Raw genomic sequence first — 19,352 nt, forward strand, 5'->3', positions numbered from 1 at the left:
TTGGTAACAGTTCTTGGTAATAACTAAACACTATAAATCATTTATTAAGCATTAACAAATAGTTAATTCATTATCTGTTAAGCATTAACTCTACATTAATAAACGTTAGTAAGCAGTTTATAACTGCAGCTACAAATGCTGTATTCTTGACTTAAAAACATATTTATAATGTGCTTAATACTTGTACTTTCATACTTTGTTAATGATTTATTTTTCATTACTAAATTATTGCATTATTTACAAACCATTTGTATTTAAAAGTAGTTGAGGGTTTTTAGGATAATTCAGAATGAGTTAGTAAATGATTAATAAATTATTGAAATCAACGTTTATATGTCTTATTATTCAGGCGTATATTAAGGGTTACTATTTATGTTAATAAATGCTTTATTAACTCAACTTCATCCAGTTTTGTGACCTAATCTAAAGTGAGGACTATTTATGCTTTATAAATCCCTTATAAATGACAATTAAAGGCTCAGTTAAATTCTAAACAGGTAAAAATGACATTATTCATTCCTTTTTATTTAAAGATACACAAATAAAACTGTACTTCAAATGAAAAATAAATCTTTGCAACCTTATCTAAAATAAAATAACTGTAGAGTTTAAACATTGCATCTTATTATATTGTTAAATTATTATATTGTTGTTTTATCCAGTTTTATGTCGTGTTTTGACACTCCTGTTATTTGGCAATGTTTAAACTTTACAGTAATTTAATTTTTTTAGAAAAGAGTGCATAGATTATTGTTCATTTGATTCTGAGCCTTTAATTGTCATCTATAAGGGATTTATAAAGCATAAATAGTCCTCACTTTAGATTAGGTCACAAAATTGCGTGAAGTTGAGTTAATAAAGCATTTATTAACATATTAGTTAACTATTAGTATATGCCTGAATAATAAGATATGTAAATGTTGATTTCAATAGTTTATTAATCATTTACTAACTCATTCTGAATTATCTTAAAAACCCTCAACTACTCTTAAATACAACTGGTTTGTAAATAATGCAATACTTAATTTAGTAATGAAAAATAAATCATTAACAAAGTATGAAAATACAATTATTAAGCACATTATATAGGTGCTTATAAGTCAAGAATACAGGATTTGTAGCTGCAGTTATAAACGGCTTACTAACGTTTATTAATGTAGAGTTAATGCTTAACAAATAATGAATTCACTAGATGCTAATGCTTACTAAATGATTCATAGTGTGTAGTTATTATAAAGTGTTACCCAGTTCTTTTATATAATACATAAGAAACTATTACTATTACAATATTACTTTACAAATTGTATTGTACACAAATCATCTAAACATTTAAATATTCAGTATTATGTAATAATTATAATACAATTAAAATATAACTGAAATAAATATTTAAAGAAGCGTATATACATATATTAATAAAATACTAATAACATAAATATGAAAATAAAAACATTGATATTTGTTACTGTCTTTAGTTGTTGATTAATGTATATTAACATTAATATTAATAAGATTTACTTGATAATAAGTTTAAGCTGCCACCACTTTCACCTCAAAACTTAAAAAATTCCTCAAAACTATTTTACTTTCACTTTAGAATAACTGACTGTGTTTTAGGTTTGAAGGATATTTTGCCATGTTTAGCCTAGTGTGTGAATTCTCTTTTGGAGTTCACTATATGAAAAAGCAGCGATTCATTGTGCTCTGGGGACCCTTGATGAATAAAGGGACTAAGCCAAAGGGAAATGAATGAATGAGAATGGAAAAGCAATATTTTGTCATTTCAAATATCTCAGTATCGCTATGTATCAAAATTGCCAATACTTGTAACTTGTATTACCCGCTTACATGATTAAGTGTAGCATTATTCACGCTAATGGTGAGGAAACTCTTAAGGCTAGACTTGTTATCCATCTGGTGGTTTATAAACCTAGACTGGAAGGTTTGACTTGGCCTCATTTGTTCCAGTAACTTTTGCTTATCTTTTGCCATTTGCTATTGAGCTTTCAGCCGCCATGTCTTAGTGTGCACACTAACATTTTTTTAGTGCCATAGCAAGGGGGGGCATCAATTGATATAATACTGCATGACAACAACAGTGGAAAATGAGCAGCTGACACACCGCTAGGGCATTGAATTTCTGATATTCATGACGGAGAATGGATTTTAACATGACTTTTTCAACAGTTAATGAAATCCAGGTTTTCTATAAACGTGAGAATTTATGAAGTAGGTTCTCAACCTCGAGGTCTCCCACATAGCGTCAAAAATGTTTGCATACATTAAATACAGGCTATACCTTGTATTGATGTACTGTTAATGAAAAAGGAGGCATGGAGCTGTGGTGATAAATTGATTTGAGAAATGATTTGTCATCAATTCAGGGATTTTCTGAATGCATTTTGATTTTCTCTGAAACTTATTATAACCTTAGTTTTTAACAGAAGATGGCACTGAATGCATTACAAACAGCAGTACTCTGCTTGCATCCAATTCCTTACACATACCACTCAAAACAAAAATAATCATTAATAAAGTTAGGAATGGTTTAAGTCTGTTACAGGAGTGCTTTTAGTGAGTGTAATCTGTATTAATATGTCAGCTTAAAAGCTGACATCCAAGTACATCTGACCACTTGCATGAATCAGTCGAACACACAAGCAGTCTTCTTCATTAGCATTTTTTTTAATCTAGCCTAGAGCACTCTAAAAACTAAGCTAAGAATTAATTAAAGAGAGAATCTTGATGCATTCTGAAACCTACGTTCATCTTTAGAATACAAATTAAGATATGGTGGGTGAAATCTAAGAGCTCCCTGATGCTCCTTAGACAAAGGCCAAAGGCCAGAAAGGTACCAAAAACATTGTCAAAACAGTTTATGTGTCTTCAGTAGTTTAATCAGAATATTATGAAACTACGAGAACACTTTTGTGCACACATAACCAGTGACAGTATAGAAGGCGTACTCAAATAATTGTCAGCTCTACAGAAAAAGGATATATTTATTATTTAATAATTTAATTAATTAATTGAATCGATCTATCTTGAATGGACAGTACACTCTCTGAAAAAAATGGTACAATGTTGTACCAAAGAAGGTACCAACCCTTATCACTGGGGCAGTACCTTTTTATTCGACAGAATTGTATTTTAAGTCAACGAAACAATTTGTACTATTGCAGTTTAAGTACATGATTTGTACCATAGAAAACTTTGTTTTTTAAAACCTGCAGATACAATATTGTACCTTCATCAAAAGGTACAAATGTGATCCATAAAGGTACATTTAATTAAAATGCCTTAAATGTTTCGTTTACAATACCTATAGTTTTATGTTTTACCCGTTGTTTTGTATAATTGTATTATAAAACTTGATAATTAATGTTTATGAGTTTCTTTAAACATATACTTTGAAATGATGATTCATGTTTTAATATGGAAGTTCTTTATAATATCGCTTTGCCTTTCCAGTAATGTTTATTTTCATAGGTATTGTAATAAAGTTGTTCAAAACATTTTTGTACCTTCTATATGAGAACAATTGTGTACCTTCATTTCAGTTATATCATAAAAGGCACAGAACAATATCATAAGAGGTCTTTTCTGTACAATATAAAGTAAAATATTTACAAAGGTACAAAACTGTTTCTCAAGGAACGTTATTTGTACCACCGTGTAATTTTTTCTGAGAGTGTAGGAACGAAATTCTAAAGGATACTGAATAAATAATAATAATACACTAGCGCCACTTTTGTAAGATCCAATAGTAAATAGATTTATTCTGACAAGTGGTTGAGAGTGTGACAATGTCGAAACATGACCAAAAAGGTTGAGAACCCATATATGACTTAATTTCGGTGGTGGGCCCCTTTTGCAGTATGTGTACTTGAAATGTTTGACTGATGTGCATATCTGTTCCACACAACCTTCTCCTTCCCTGCTCTGGCTTGCTCTCTCTCTCTTTCTGTCTATCTGTCTATCTCTCTCCCTGTCCTTCACTTACCACAGGTATGTGTCAGCGCTGACCACACCGGCTCGCCTGTCTCCTGTGGACTTCCATTACTCACTGCCCCCGCAGGTGCCTACCTTCCAGATCACGTCTCCCAATGCCAGCCACGCCATGTCTCTGCCTCCCGCCGCCCACGCTCCCTACCCGCCAGAGGAAGACCAGCCCCTGCTGCGGCGGTACCAGGTGCCCCTGCACGAGGCACGGGGCCACGAACCCTACCGGCAGCAGCAGCGCGGCAGCTACCTACGAGACAGCACGGGCAGCCTTCCCTCCAGCCCATACCGGCTGGCTCAGGAGGAAGAGTATGAAAGCACCCAGGAGTACCTCTCCTCGATGGAGCAACCAAAGAGAAGCAGTCGGCGCTGGCGCAGGTCCAGGCTCAACGGCCACGTGGCGCCGCGCGGCTACCAGCCGTCCAGGGACTTGGGCTCACGCAGCTGCTTGTCTGACAGTGACTCGGAAGAAGAGGAAGGTGAGAGCACGCCCTTCCTCAGTATGCAGAACATGAATGCCGCCGAGCCCTCTGCCCTCTACAGGCCTGTGCCTGACACGCGGACTTCTCACGCCCAGAGCGGGCGGCATGGGTCTCGCGCCAACACACAGACCAGACTGACGCACTCGCGATCCAAACCGGACAATGCACCCCACTAGAGAGACCGCCAAACTATCCACAAAAAAAGATCTACTATAGACATGCACCTATAAGAAATATTTTTATTTTATATAACTGACAGATATTATAAACAAATGAAATATTTATTTTCATTTTAGCAAACGTTGTCTACTAGTTAACAGCAAAGACTTTTTTATAGGGAAAACTCTATTTATATGTACATTTTGATTTACAGCATAAAAAATATGTGCCAACTTTTTCACAACTTAAAAAAAAATAGAGTAATATTGTGGTGCCTTTTGCTGTATGCTGATTGCAGAGGGACAGTGGAGTTTTTTGTAGCCTTTCTTATACGGACGCCTCATTTTTTATACTCGTTTACTCTTTTGTTGTCTCTTTTTGGCCTTTTTTCCTTTATTTCCTTTCCAGGTTGTGTTCTTTTTGGGAGCTGACCCCCATTTGAACTGTGACATACCCCTCCCCCCACCATCATGCAATATAAACCACTCTAACATAAGGTGTATGTTTACATGAATTTGAGATGTTTTATGATCATGTTGCTTTGCCAACAGGAAATCGATGACAAATGCAATTGGGGTTTTGGAAAATAAGTCTGTATGTGTGTGTGCGTGTGTGCGCGTGTGTGTGTGTGTGTATGTAAACGACCAAATGAGAGGCCTCGGAATGACTGTGGCTCTGAGAAATATGCTGCTGTTGTTTAGAGTTACGCATGTGGGCACCTGATGTCGTCTTACAGATGTACCGCCTTGACTTGCTTTGCATCCCTACAGGGTAAGGTTTGTCACACGGGAGCCTTTTCTTTCCAAAGGGGGTTAAGTGTGAGGGGGCCGTACTGGCCTGTCAGAGTTAATAGCTTTTGACAGATAACAAAGAAATAAAGAACATATAGTCTTTCCCACTCTCAACCCACTTTCCCTTCCCTCAGTCGAGTCACCCTCATTATCAGCACATCCATCCGGTTAGAGTGGCCAGCAGACAGATAGACAGGAGGAATGGAAGGCCTCACAGCGTCTCAGGACCTCACTCCACCGCACATCTTCCTCTAACGCAGAACTGAAGACAGACTGACACCAGGCTGAAAGAGGCATCCACTCTACCATTTGATCCTGGTACTCCCAGATAGGATAAGGGCGTTCACATGGGATGCATCCTTACTAGATTTATTTTAATATATATATATACCAAGATATTTGCAGTCAAACAGGCCTAACCCTTGGAATATGGTGTATATTATGTATAAAGAAACAACTTTTACATTATTAGAAAATATATTATTTATTTAGTTATTTATATTTCGCTTCACGAAAGCCACATTTTCTGACACCATGTCAAATTGAACTCTGACATGCAGATTGGACCAATCAGATGAATCTAGGGGTGGGATATGCCTATTCATATTTACATTATGGGGCTTTTTTCAGTTCTGTCATTTAAATGTGTCCTGTGTGAACAGCCCTGAAGAGGGTTCTGTGCAGAACACACAATCACATACACACAGTATCAAATGGCAAGACAAATAGCTGTGAAAATTATTAGGGGTCTTTAAAATGCCAATATATGCAAGCTTTATATTTAACTTGTGTTCCAGTGCATTTCATTTTTATGTGTAATGTGAAGACTGTTTGTTCCCTTTCAGTCGGTCACTATGAGTTCTATTTAGGGGATTGTTTGGGGATTCCTCACAGGAGGCCAATCAGCTCTGAATAGTTTGAAAATGGGCCATTACAATGTGGCGCATGAAATCAACATGCGAGGTCACTTCTGTATACATACAGGTATATTTGTCGCCAATGTACAGCTACTCTTTCCAATTTTTGCTTTAGAACCCAATTGTATCTGGATGCAGACTTGGATTTGCAAGCTGAGACTGCATATCCCAGAGATGCATTGTCAGACTCAATGGAGCTAGTGACGTCACTGTGATGGGTAGGGGTGGGGTTGGGTGTGGGCATTAAAAGCATTGCATGCAGCTCAGCTTGCAACTGCACCGGTCAGAATCAGTCAGTTTTTGTAAATGACTGTTGTCATAGTGCTTCGGTGGTGGTTTGGTAGGCCACTCTAAATCCTATGTGGCACTTCAGTCTGTTCAAAATAGCAGTTTCTCCAAGTAAAAGCAACATGTCTTTTGTTGTTCATTCTGTGTGATTCTGGATGTGGTGGTTTACTGTACTATGTAGACAGTCATGGTCAGCATATCCTTTGAGACTCCTGAGAATCAAATGTCCATTGCAGCATTGGCGGGCAGGCATTTGTCTTCCTGCTAAACTAAACAACCCTTCTTGGCTGATTCCCTAAATAAAGATATTCTTTGTCAGGGGTGGTGCAGCATGGAGATCTATGGAAACTCGATGTTGGGCTCCTAGATGGTACATGGAAGACACCGTCAGTCAGGCCTGACTGCTTCCTCTAGAGCATAGGTCTCAAACTCAAATCCCGGAGGGCCACAGCTCTGCACACTTTTGCTCCAACGCTAATCAAACACAGCTGATCTAGTAGTGTCTAGTAGTTTTGAAAATCTTGAATAGTTGGATCAGCTGTGTTTGATTAAGGTTGGAGCGAAACTGCAGAACTGCGACCCTCCAGGAATCGAGTTTGAGACCTATACTCTAGAGTTAAGCCTACACTCGAAAGTGTAGTCTGTTCATTGATTGATGATCTTCTTGTTGAGATGATGCCTGATCAGTGTTGTGCACTCTATCATTTAAGAGAAGTAAGAAAGGAGGTTTTCATCCTCCAACCTGAAGGTTCATGCTGCTGCCATCACAGCTCACTGTGACACATCTAATGGCAGGACAGTCAGGAACTAGCTCACATGGCACATGGCTCTCTCTTGAGAGCGCCAGGAAGTTGAGCCCTCTTAGGCTGCTTCTTGTACCCTTGGAATCTCCCTGTAGTCTCCTTGCACAACTGCATAGAAATATAACTGAGCCATTTAAGGGAGTCAAGCAATATCCTGTCCCTGAAGACAGCACTCCTGACCATGCTCACTTCCATCAAGAGGGTAGTGATCTTGCTGGCATTTCCAGTTATCTAAAAGTGCCTTGAATTTGGGCCAACTGACTGTTGAATCATCTTCAGACTATGGCCAGCTTATGTTCCCAAGGTCCCCAACACTCCCTTCTGTAACCAGGGGGTGAGGATGGAAGTGTGGCCTTTGAAGGAAGCAGACCCAGCCTTGACATTGCTGTCCTGTTTGCACATTGTAGATGTACGTGGACCGCACCCAGAGCTTTAGGAAATCTTTGTCTTCTTCAGAGGTCCGCAGAGGGGAAATGCTGTTGTGGGCTGGGCAACACAACACGTTTGTAAGATTTAACATGCCAGTCTCTTCCTGTGTATAATACCATTTATACTTCATTCATCAAGGTAAGAAGGAAGCACCCATCCTTCTCGAAACTGATGTGGCAGACAGGAGTTAGCACTTGCCCTGACCTACTCATCAGTCACATTAGCTGCTCCATTCTCCTTAACCCGGAGCTATGCTCTCCACTACTAAGCTTTTTTTTCCCTTGGTAATATTTGACTATCATGCTTGGTGCATAGGATGGTGTAGTGTTGGATGATTTGTATGCACATACTTGCGCTTGTTGCACCCAAAACTTGTAACCTGTTTCAGTGTTTGTGAAGCTTTCCATAGGGACCCTTAATGCCTTACAACACACTCACAGTGACCTACTGAAAGAGAATATCTCAGTTACATATGTAACCCAAATTCCCTGGAGGAAGAAACTGAGGCATCTTGATGACCTGAACCACCAGTTGAATGCTAAGTGCTGTCTCGGGTCCTCAGCGCTAACCTGAATAAGTGCCTGCATGCTGGCGGCTTATATACCTGTATGTATGCAAGTGTGGCCTTACATGCTAATTCCACTTAAAAATACCTTTGGGCCGTCATCCTATTCAGATGTGATTCTGCAAAGCGGAATCCCCTAATGTTGTCACGACACACCGTCTCCATATCCTCCTTCAGGGAACGAAGGTTACACACGTAACCAAGATGTTTCCAGTTACTTTTTTTGTTATGTCCACGTATTTTATAACTATTTAAAATATATCACAGTTAAACACACCAAATAGTGCAGTTCATTATTATTATTAATTTATAATGAATGCTATGTCATCGGTTTATCATTATTTGTCATATGTTACTACATGTTCATATTAAAGTACTCATTGGGCCCAAACGAAACCAGAAACAGCTGTGCTGACTGACTCTGTTCGGATGGATGCACTCCAACATTAAAAACCAGTCAGTGTGGATAAGCGTTAGATAAAGTGAAATCACCTGTTTCTAACTTTTCACTTACTACGAAGAGCGTCCACAGTCAGCATCAGCTTGCCTCAGTGTTGAGAAGATCATAGAAAGTTGAGAGAGGTGCAGTCCACTGGGTTACTGAAATCAACACCAAATAAAAGAGGAAGATTAGAACTAGACATGCTAAGTGTTTCATGGACTTCTTGCATAAAAGAAGAGATGAGTTGTGACTATTTTGGTAAAAAAAAATAAGATAAATAGAACAAAAATACAATGATAAATGGGGTTGCTGTATTATGACAGCAAAATGAAATATAATTTTTATACATATGAAATGAAGACATGTTTTGTTTGAAGTTTGGGTGGAAATTGGTTACCCTACCTTTCTTCCTTACATTTTGAGTTTTATTTGTATGTTTGAGAAATGCCAAAATGCTCTAGTTAGTTTAATGTGATATCGCTATTCAACCTCTTGATGGTTATGTCCTGCCAGTTTATTTATACTTTTTGTTTCCCCGCTTGAAACGTCTAAACACCTCACTTCTGCATGTCCTTGTGGTCAAGGTTAGATGGGTGCATGGTACAAGCAGCAGATGATTTTTTCCCCTCGAGTCAGTGGATGTGTATTATTATTATTTTATTACTTTTTTTACATTCAGCAATAAAAAAGAAATCTTCCCCCATCATGTCCATTCTTGGGAAATGCTAGAGGATATTGAAAAGTGAGACAAACACACTTGACTGTCATAGATTGTAAAAATAAAATGAAAACACCTGTTCATATGAGAAAATAAATCTTTCATGGTATCATTTTGACACATGCCCATATCTGACCTGCTGTCTGTTTCTTCTCTGCAGAATTATTTTGGTGAACTGACCCTTAATACCTGATCATATACTGAGCAGTGGTATTGGTGTGATGCACTTATTTATTAGACAACTCAAATTGTATTTGCAGCTCATAATTTATTTTCTTCTGCATATTTCCTTCACGAATATTAACCAATTATTATTTTTTTGAGGTGTAGCCTTTATGGTGCGGGAGTTTTAAACAACAGCTAAACTGATTAGTGTAAAACCTCGTTTTTATGGTTATTAACTCTAAATTCAATAAAAACATTGACGGACTTTAACTTTAATTTGTTTACACATAAGCACTACCTGTATGAGTTGAAGCTTTCGTCATGTGAGGAAATATTCATTTTCGCTGGCATTTTTTTACAATTTAGTTATTTATTTATTTATTTTTGCTGAGGAAACATCAGAAACTAGCATTTTCATCAGAAACTCGCCCGTCGTTCAAAAACTAAAATGCCTACTAAAACTAAAATGCGTTTATTGTTATGAAACTGACTGCAAAGTTTATTGCAAATGATTAAGGTAGGTTACTTTCATGTCTTTTATTAACGCGGTCTACATTTTTTTTTCTTAGCTGACAATATTAAAGACATAGAACACGATATAGTTCTTTCTTGCTCTAGAGGCACTGTACATTTCTGATAATCATCCAACATTTACCTATCTTTTACAGTAAGATTTGGCAGATATTATTATTTCTTACCTCCGAAATGCCATGTATTGTCAGACGCTAATTGCAAACACACACACACACACACACACACACACACACACACACACACACACACACACACACAAACAAAAAAATTCAAAGATGATTCCTTGAATTTACTTTAATATGTTACGTGGTTGTAAACAATTTATTTGAGCTGAATTTAAACAAACAAATTAGGTTGAAGGTTATATTTAATTTGTTTGTTTAAATTCGACACCTATTAATTGTTTGCAGCAAATTTGCAAAAAAATGAAATAAATTTCAGTGCAATTGCTATTGTATTTTAACGTATGGTAATTACAGGTTTGTTGATAACCGAAATTCGTTATTATTTTGTAGTAACGTATACAAATGTAATCCTTCTTTGCAGCCTAATGTCAATATCTATGTCAATAATGTTGTATATCGTGATAAAATCTTCTGCAGTTGCAACAAGAACATTTGATGCCGTCACCTAAGTCCAACATTTCCTGCAGATTAATCTAATTTACAGTAAACATCCCATTTAGATTTCATTAGAGTACAATAAGAACTTTTTGTTTTTTCTTATCACATTTCTGCCCAGGTTTGTTTTCACACCAATGCTTTGTCATTTGTTTTGCCTTTCCTCTTCTAATCTACCTTATCGTCATTTACTGTTAGCTTTAGAAATCACTCAGTGTTCCATAAGTAACATAATATAGAGATGAATAGATTAATGACACCTCGTTGTTCCAGTTTTTGAAAGTGTTTTAATTGCATTCATTTAATTGCATTCATTCTTGCTGTGAATCATAAATTTACTAAATAAATTATGGTGAATCATAAATCCACCATGTTTTTACAGGAATTTGACTTTAGATTTAAAGAAATAAAGTAAATATAAAGAATTTTTAATTTATGAGCAGATTCACCATCCTTTTGTAGACTTTATTAACATGAATGCAAGAGAAATGTTATGGATGTACACAATAGTTAATGCTTGCACATGTCTGTGGATGTTCCAGGGCTTTACGGATTATTATAACCCTGTGTGTGTGACATTGGCACGACACACGGCATGAACAGACAGACCGAGGAGGCTGAAGAACAAGGTCAGAGTGGTTTCTCTCTCAACTGCTTCGCTTCCAGCTGCACACATCTGAGCTTCAGTGCATTAAAGGCGATTCGTTGTGTCTTGTAAGACATTTCCAAAACATTCATCTGGGGCTCATCATCGCCAACACTTTGCTTTCCCCTCCATGACCCTGATCAGCTCTCATTTTATGTGTTTCTGCAGTCTCTGGTCAATCCTGACATGCCTAAACATGAAACATATGCTTCACTGTGTTGCTGAGTAGCTGCCAAGTACACTTGAATACACCAGGCTATGGTAACTTAATTGTTGGTGGACTGCAGCCTACCTGTTTTAAGTTTCATGCTTAGAATTTTAAGAGGTAATTACTTGCTCGATTATGTACCTCAAATGCTGTAAAACAGACTGAGTATGTTATCTCTAACCGTCACATATGTGGAGATCTTCAAGTAGTTTAGAATTGTGAAGTGTAAACTAATATTTTACAATATGCTCAATGGGAATTCAGTCTTAATTTTAGAACTAAAACTGTAAGACTAGAATGTGAAAAACTGACTGCAATCTGGATTTTGCTTCTGACATCTTTCTTTCTAATGCAGATTGCTGAATTTATTCATTCGTTCATTCATTTTCTTTTCAGCTTAGTCCCTATATTAATCTGGGGTCTCCACAGAGGAATGAACCGCCTTCGGAATTTATATCCAGCATTTAGCAGGATTCGAGAAAACATTTTTTACAGATAACTTGATGTTTTTTGTTGTTGTTGTTGTTTTTTTGTTTTGTTTGTTTGTTTGTTTTTTTGTGAGTGCCACAATTTGGATTAATTTGATATCGGAGGCCTGTTGCACAAAATAAGTTGGTTAAGTTGGCTCTGTCTAAACTATGGTTAAGATCAAGTTAGCTTGTTTCACAACACTTGGTATAACCTTTCTCTGTTTAACTCAAGGTTTAACCATCAGTTTTTGATTTTGGACCGCATGCAGCTAAAAATGTGCCATACATATTAGCCATTGGGCCGCATCGGACCATCGGAGGCTAGATGACATCTCATCGTCTCATCAGGTTAATTTTGGTGCTACTTGGACCAATTTAGCATGTAGAATTGGCGTCAGCCGCCACAAAATTCTGATTAGTTGTTCATCAGAGCAGCAAAATGTGTGAATATGCCAACACAATCTCACGGCAATTCGTAACTTTTTGATTAGTGGCTAATTCGTATGAATTCGTACAATCTAATTCATATGATTTAATACAATTTGCTCATCCCCCAATGACGGTTGGGTTTAGGGGTGGGGTTAGGTGCTACGCCTCCTTTTTAAAATCGTACAATTTCGTACGAATAAACTCGTACGAATTCATATGAATTAGCCACTAAACTGACAAAACGTAAAATACTTACGTTTTCTCGTGAGATCAGGCTGGAATGTGCCCAGCAGGCACAGGACGTCAACATAAAGATTGATGTCGTAATGTTGGGGGACGTTGCATTTTGGGTGGAAATGAAAACCGGGTTGACATCAGAACCCAATATCAAACCAACATCAGTGTCCAACGTTGGACAGACATTGAATTTTGATCACTTTCCAACACAACCTAAAAACAACCAAATATCAATGTCTAACGATGTTACAGCTTGACGTTGTGTGGACGTTACCACTATGACGTCTATCAGACATTGGATTTTTGTTGGCATACTTGACGAATAAATGCCAGTATTTGGCATCAACATGATATTAGTTTAAGATGTTGGCTTGACGTTGGATTTTGATCACTTTCCAACACAACATAAAATCAACCAAATATCAACGTCATTTGACGTCGTTATCGGACATCAAAATAACATTGTCCTTAGACGCTGGCTACACATTGAATTTTGGTCACCCGACATCACATCATATTAATGTCTTATGACATTGTGTGCCTGCTGGGTGCACCCTATACTGACGCTGAGGAGAAGATCGTTATTTTTGTTCAATGTGCACGCAAAAGTATTCTCATATCAATACTAGTATTCAGATTGTAACACTGAAGAAACATGGACTGTTTTGAGAATGCTTTCTGGTATTTTTCTGCACAAGTCAGGAACCTTGCTGAGTCTGGAGGATGAGGGAGCTCTCAGAGTTCACCAAGATATCTTAATTTGTGGTATGAAGACAAACAAAGGTCTAAGAGGTTTGGAAAGACAAGGGTGAGTATCATGTCATAATTTTCATTTCATTTTGAGTAAATTTGGGTGATGGGCCACTCTCACTCCTGCCATTGTGTGTCACTGTACACGCGAGAAGGGGTTATATGAGGTAGGGCTGGGTGATTAATCAAAGCAAATGTTCATGTGCATTTTTTCCGATGAGCCAGTTAGTAAAGCTTCAGCAAATATTTTCAGGTGGAGCAGCTCAACTTCACAGAGCCGTAATACACTGGTAAACTATGCCAAAATCATTTTTATAATAGAGTTTATTATAACTGATAATGACATCAAGATTATCTTTCTGGGATAATGGTTTGGTAAGCTTTTCCAATAGTATCTGGATGCAGCCTTTATGATGCAAGCTGAGATCGCATCACTCAGCGATGCACTGTCAGACACAATGCACTCAATGGAGTGAATGATGTCACAGTGACGAGTCGGGTTAGGCGTGGGGTTAGGTGAGTGCGTTAAAAAGCATTGGATGCAGCTCAGATTGCACTGCACCAAGTCGGCATCCAGACCCCTCTCAGCTATTCAGTGAACTATGGTTCTGTGTAGTAAATGCTGCAAGTGAAATTACCACTTATAATAACATGGTTTTACTCCAAATTGACCGTCTAACTCCAGTATTTGAACTGAATGTATGATTGAATGATTCCATAGTCATAAGTCACAGTTATAGTTATTAGTCACATTGAATCAATGAAAGCGGTTACATTTTCAGACTTTTCAGCAACCGCTATAGGGTTTTTCTCTGGTTTTTTTTTTTTGTTGTTGTTTTTTTTTGGCGGGGGTGGGGGGTGGGGGGTTGTGGTTTTTCATGAAAGCTCCCTCTGTCTTTTGGACAAAATTTAATACTGATCACACCATGCTTCCCTGACAAGATGTGTATGACAATAGCAGATTTGCTCAAATTCAATTCATGTTTATTTATATACCGCTTCAACAATGTAGCTTGTGTCAAAGCAGCTTAACATAGAAGTTCTAGTAAACTGAAACTGTGTTTTCAGAGTTGGAGTTCAGTTTGGTTCAGTTCAGTGCGGTTTAATCTAATAGTGTAAAGTCCAAACACTGAAGAGCAAATCTTTCAATGCGCAGCTCCACAAGTCCCAAAACAAGCAAGCCAGTGGCGACAGTGGCGAGGAACAAACTTTACCAATTGACGAAAGTGAAGGAAAAAACCTTGAGAGAAACCAGGCTCAGTTGAGCACGACCATTTCTCCTGTGGGGAAACTGCAGAGCTGCAGTCTAGGTGCCGGAGGCTGGAGAACACTTGACATCCATTTTGGGATTGCAGCTTCAAATCAATTTATCATCCATATGAGGAGTTCCACCCTCAATAATGCCACCTACAGCTATTTTCGTTTTCTTGACATTGCATTTTGACAATGTTTTGAAGAGATGGGAAATTAATAAGTGAATTACAGGGATGAAAATGAGAACAAACATATTCATGAATGCATTGTTTGGTGGCTCTGTATAATTCAAATGATTTGTAGGTAACCAAAGACTACAGATCGTAAAAAAGCACCAAATTGTACACAAATTGTCAGGAGAGTTTGGTTTTAGTGCATTTCTGAGCAGTTGAACGTTGGAAGAAGTGAATGATATATATTGACTGGAGGAAACACATCGCCTTGTTTTCGGAGCCAAAGGCAGTTATCAAATTTTATACATATCTGTCTTTTATCCGTCACAGAAGAAACATTGGAAATCTGGTTATGTGTTCTTGGCAACATCTCTCACTACCTGCATGGACAGTGAATCACTGAAATAGACTGTTGTTGGCATGAGCTCCATTCCTTCATCGTTCATGTCAGGGAAAAAGTATAAATCTTAGTGATAAACGCTACAGCCTCTGAGTTTTATTTAAGAAGGTGATGTGGTTCCTCTGTCTAATCATTCAAAGGAGTGAAAGAACAGCCTGTGCATGTTTGGATCGGACCGCTGTGGTATTTCTCCTCTCTGGTGAGCTCTGATTTCAAGATGAAGGTGTGGAAAAGGGAATATTAGTCTCCAGATGATAACCTGATATGAGAGACGTTTGGGTCATAAAACTCTCCAAAATGTTGCTTCACCTTCAATATGTGCTAATCGGTTCCCAGATGATTCGGCATCATTGTCTGGTCCCATCCGCTGCCAAACGCCAGATAGCCAGAGGATGATCTCATTAATTGTGGATTATTACAAAACATTTCACTCACATTAATTGGGATATTTACTTCACAACGCAACTGGCGGTGCAGATTTGAGGAATGTGCTTAGATTTCATTTATGGCTTTATAATCAGAACAAACTGAATCAACACTACAATGTCATTGTGGTTTAGCAGAACATGCGTCAAGAGACTATGAATCAAATGAAATGCTATAATTAATTCAAACAACCAAATCAAAACAGTTGAACTTTTCCGTCATTACGAGCTAATTTGCTTGTATAAAACATTCATGATCAATCGGCTAGTATCAGTTTGAATGCTCTATTAATAAAGCAATCCTGATCTTTAAAGAGCCCATATTATACATAAAATAGGGTCATATTTCGGTTGTAAGGGTCTCCAACAACAGTCTAATATGCATGCAAGGTCAAAAAACACTTTGATGGTCTTATAATCTGCATTTAGTTTTACCTAATTATCCCGGCGACTCCCATATGAATCGTTCAGCGATTCATTTGTTCCCAAACCCCTCCTCAGCGCGAAGCTAATCTGCGCTGATTGGACCAATGACAGCCTGCTGCGATTGGTCGACATGGACAAGGCTTCAGCACGAGACAGAGTGAAATGCCCAGCTGCTAATCATCAATATAAAAGTAGTCACAGTGTGTGTGTGTGTGTGACTTTTTTTCTGTTAGTGGGCGGGGCCGCAGGTTTCAAATCTCCTGGGTTTGCGCGCGCAACTACTTGTGTTTCGTAGCCTCGTCATCACGAAACACCTAATGACTCGTTATCAGGATGACTCGTTTAAAGCACTACGAGTCGACTCTTTTATAGATGAATCAATAGTTTTAAACACTGTACACTTACAGATTTAAGCCTTAGCTGGAGATTTCACTTCACTTAGAGCTGTGTTACACACTACATGGAAGGGCATTTTCAAAAACCCATAATAGGGGCTCTTTAAGGTTGTGAAAAGTAAGAACACTTGTAATCTACTTAAAACATATCAATTCAGTTAAGACCAGTGAACCTGCTTAGGCTGGTTTGAACTTTTTCTCTATGCACTACATGAATGTCAAATGCAACACTACAGTATGTGGATGTGTAAATACTTTCATGAAGCATTCCGAACCTGAAAACTTGATACTATTGATCCAGAACTGGAAATACAAAGTTAACGTGACTAGACTTGACGTGGAAAAAGAGACGAACAAAACATCCAATTATATAAAATGAGGAAATAGTCCGGCAGAAAATGACTGAAAATGTGTAAATGTCGCAACAGGCACAGACATGATGCTTCCAAAATAGACTAAGGTCAACAAAATCTGTGAACCGGGCCTGGCAACTTCGTTCTAACCTGAGCTCAGAATGAAAACAAGACACATCTCGGTGCTTGTGAAGCGTCGGGCGGCTCTCGCAAAGTTTAACAGCAGACCACACACATGCTTTCCTCTTGACCTCTCCTGTTGACAGGCAGTTTGTAGGCTCTTTTGGGGAAACCAGGATTTGGGTCAGTGGCGTGACACTCGTTTGAATTTTGTCTGGATTTGTTTATTCAAGTATTTATTGTATAAAAAATGTAATATATGTTTTAAAAATAATATTTAAAATTTATTTAGGCTAAATGAAACAGAAATATGGTGGCACGGTGGCTCAGTGGTTAGCACTGTCGCCTCACAGCAAGGAGGTTGCTGGTTTGATCCCCGGCTGGGCCAGTTGACATTTCTGTGTGGAGTTTATGTTTACATTCTCCCTATGTTCCTCCGGGTGCTCCGGTTTCCCCCACAGTCCAAAGATATGCGATACCAGTGAATTGAATGAACTAAATTGTCCGTAGAGTATGAGCGTGTCTGTGAATGTGAGAGTGTATGGGTGTTTCCCAGTACTGGGTTGCAGCTGCAGCTTATATCAAGCGAAAATAACTTGAACGTTTTTCTATTTTTCAGTTAACATTTATTTTTAGTCAAGTAAATTAATTATGTTTTTATGATTCTGGAGTTAATTACAATAACAATTCATCAGGGTCAATCATCCATCCAGATATGCAACTAAAGGGATAAAAATCTTGTTAACAGATTTAAATTCTTGAAAAACATTCAAAGTCCAGAAAACTAGCAAAAAAAATTCTCAAACAGAACATATGCCTTCAGTGGTTCAATAAGAAAACACTACCTAAAAGTCTTGTCGTCTATCCCAGTTAAAGCAAAAAGTAATAACTATCCCAGCAAAAAGTAGTAACTTGACTTCTAATTGATTATTTGGAAAAGTGGCAGAAGGTAGATTTTTGTTGAACTGCATCCCAATCATCAGAAATACTGCAGAAACCCTATTGGAACCCACATGGACCCAAGATTCTCACAGAAATTGGTCAAGTTTGGTGAAGGAAAATTCATGGTTTGGGGTTACATTCAGTATGTGGGTGTGTGAGATATCTGCAGAGTGGATGGCAACATCAACAGCCTAAGGTCTCAAGACATTTGTGCTGCCCATTACATTACAAACCACAGGCGAGAGCAAATTCTTTAACAGAATAGCGCTCCTTCTCATACTTAAGCATCAACATCAAAGGTTCTGAAAGCAAAGAAGGTCAAAGGGCTCCAGGATTGGCCAGCCCAGTCACCAGACATGAACATTGTTGGGCATGTCTGAGGTAAGATAAAGAAGGAGGCATTGAAGATCCAAAGAATCTTGATGAACTCTGGGAGTCCTGCAAGAACTCTTCCTTTGCCTTTCCAGATGACTTTATTAATAAGTTATTTGAGTCATTGCAGAGATGTATGGATGCAGTCCTCCAAGCTCAAGAGAGTCATACACAATATTCAGTCTTTCTCCACTGCACCATGACTTTATATTCTATACTGTACATTATTTCTGTTAAGTGACAAGACTTTTGTCTTAATAAAGTCAGATCTTACTGTCCTAATTAAATCATTAAAAATCAAGGCGTGATCTTATTTTATTTTGGTATAATAAGCATAATCTAGAGGCTTTTGCCTATCATATAAGCCACTTCAGATACCAAAGGATCAACAAGAAGTCAAGTTATTGTTTGTTTTTCCTAAAACTTTTGTCAGGCAGTGTATTATCAAGATGAATCGTTATGTGCACACATAAACTAAAATAACTTTATTCAACAGGTTCTTCTCTTCTGTGTCAGTATAAGGTGCACGTTCATGAGAGCTTTGTCCTCTTTTTGCGTGCTGCTCTCTCGATTCTGATGGACAGTAAACCTCCACAACTCAAAATGCAAACTGGCATCAATTCTTCCTTCATGTTATTGGTTCCAAATGGTTCCCAAAGGATAATATCAAGGATCACCCCACAATGTTTTCTCATTTGATGAAAAAGTGCATTTCATGACAGGGAAATAAAGGACAATCTTAACTTCCATTTCACGATCAACAGGTTTAAAATGTGTCCCAAAATAAAACTTTCCTTGACAATGGTTTATTATTTTAAACCATGTGAAAACCAACAT

At 37.8% G+C, this 19,352-nt stretch overlaps 1 protein-coding gene across 8 annotated transcripts in view; it reads left to right on the forward strand.

Annotated features, from left to right (window-relative positions):
* nrg2a (neuregulin 2a) overlaps positions 1-9,714 on the forward strand; it is a 191,144-nt gene extending 181,430 nt beyond the window's left edge. For all 8 annotated transcript variants that reach the window (XM_056446718.1, XM_056446711.1, XM_056446715.1 and 5 more), the window contains one exon: positions 4,009-9,714. In XM_056446718.1, the coding sequence (XP_056302693.1) occupies positions 4,009-4,660 (652 nt within the window). In that variant the 3' untranslated portion in view covers positions 4,661-9,714. The remainder of the gene's footprint in view (positions 1-4,008) is intronic.
* Positions 9,715-19,352: the final 9,638 nt, after the last annotated feature.

This window comes from Danio aesculapii, chromosome 21 (genome assembly GCF_903798145.1).
Source record: "Danio aesculapii chromosome 21, fDanAes4.1, whole genome shotgun sequence".
NCBI lineage: Eukaryota > Metazoa > Chordata > Actinopteri > Cypriniformes > Danionidae > Danio > Danio aesculapii.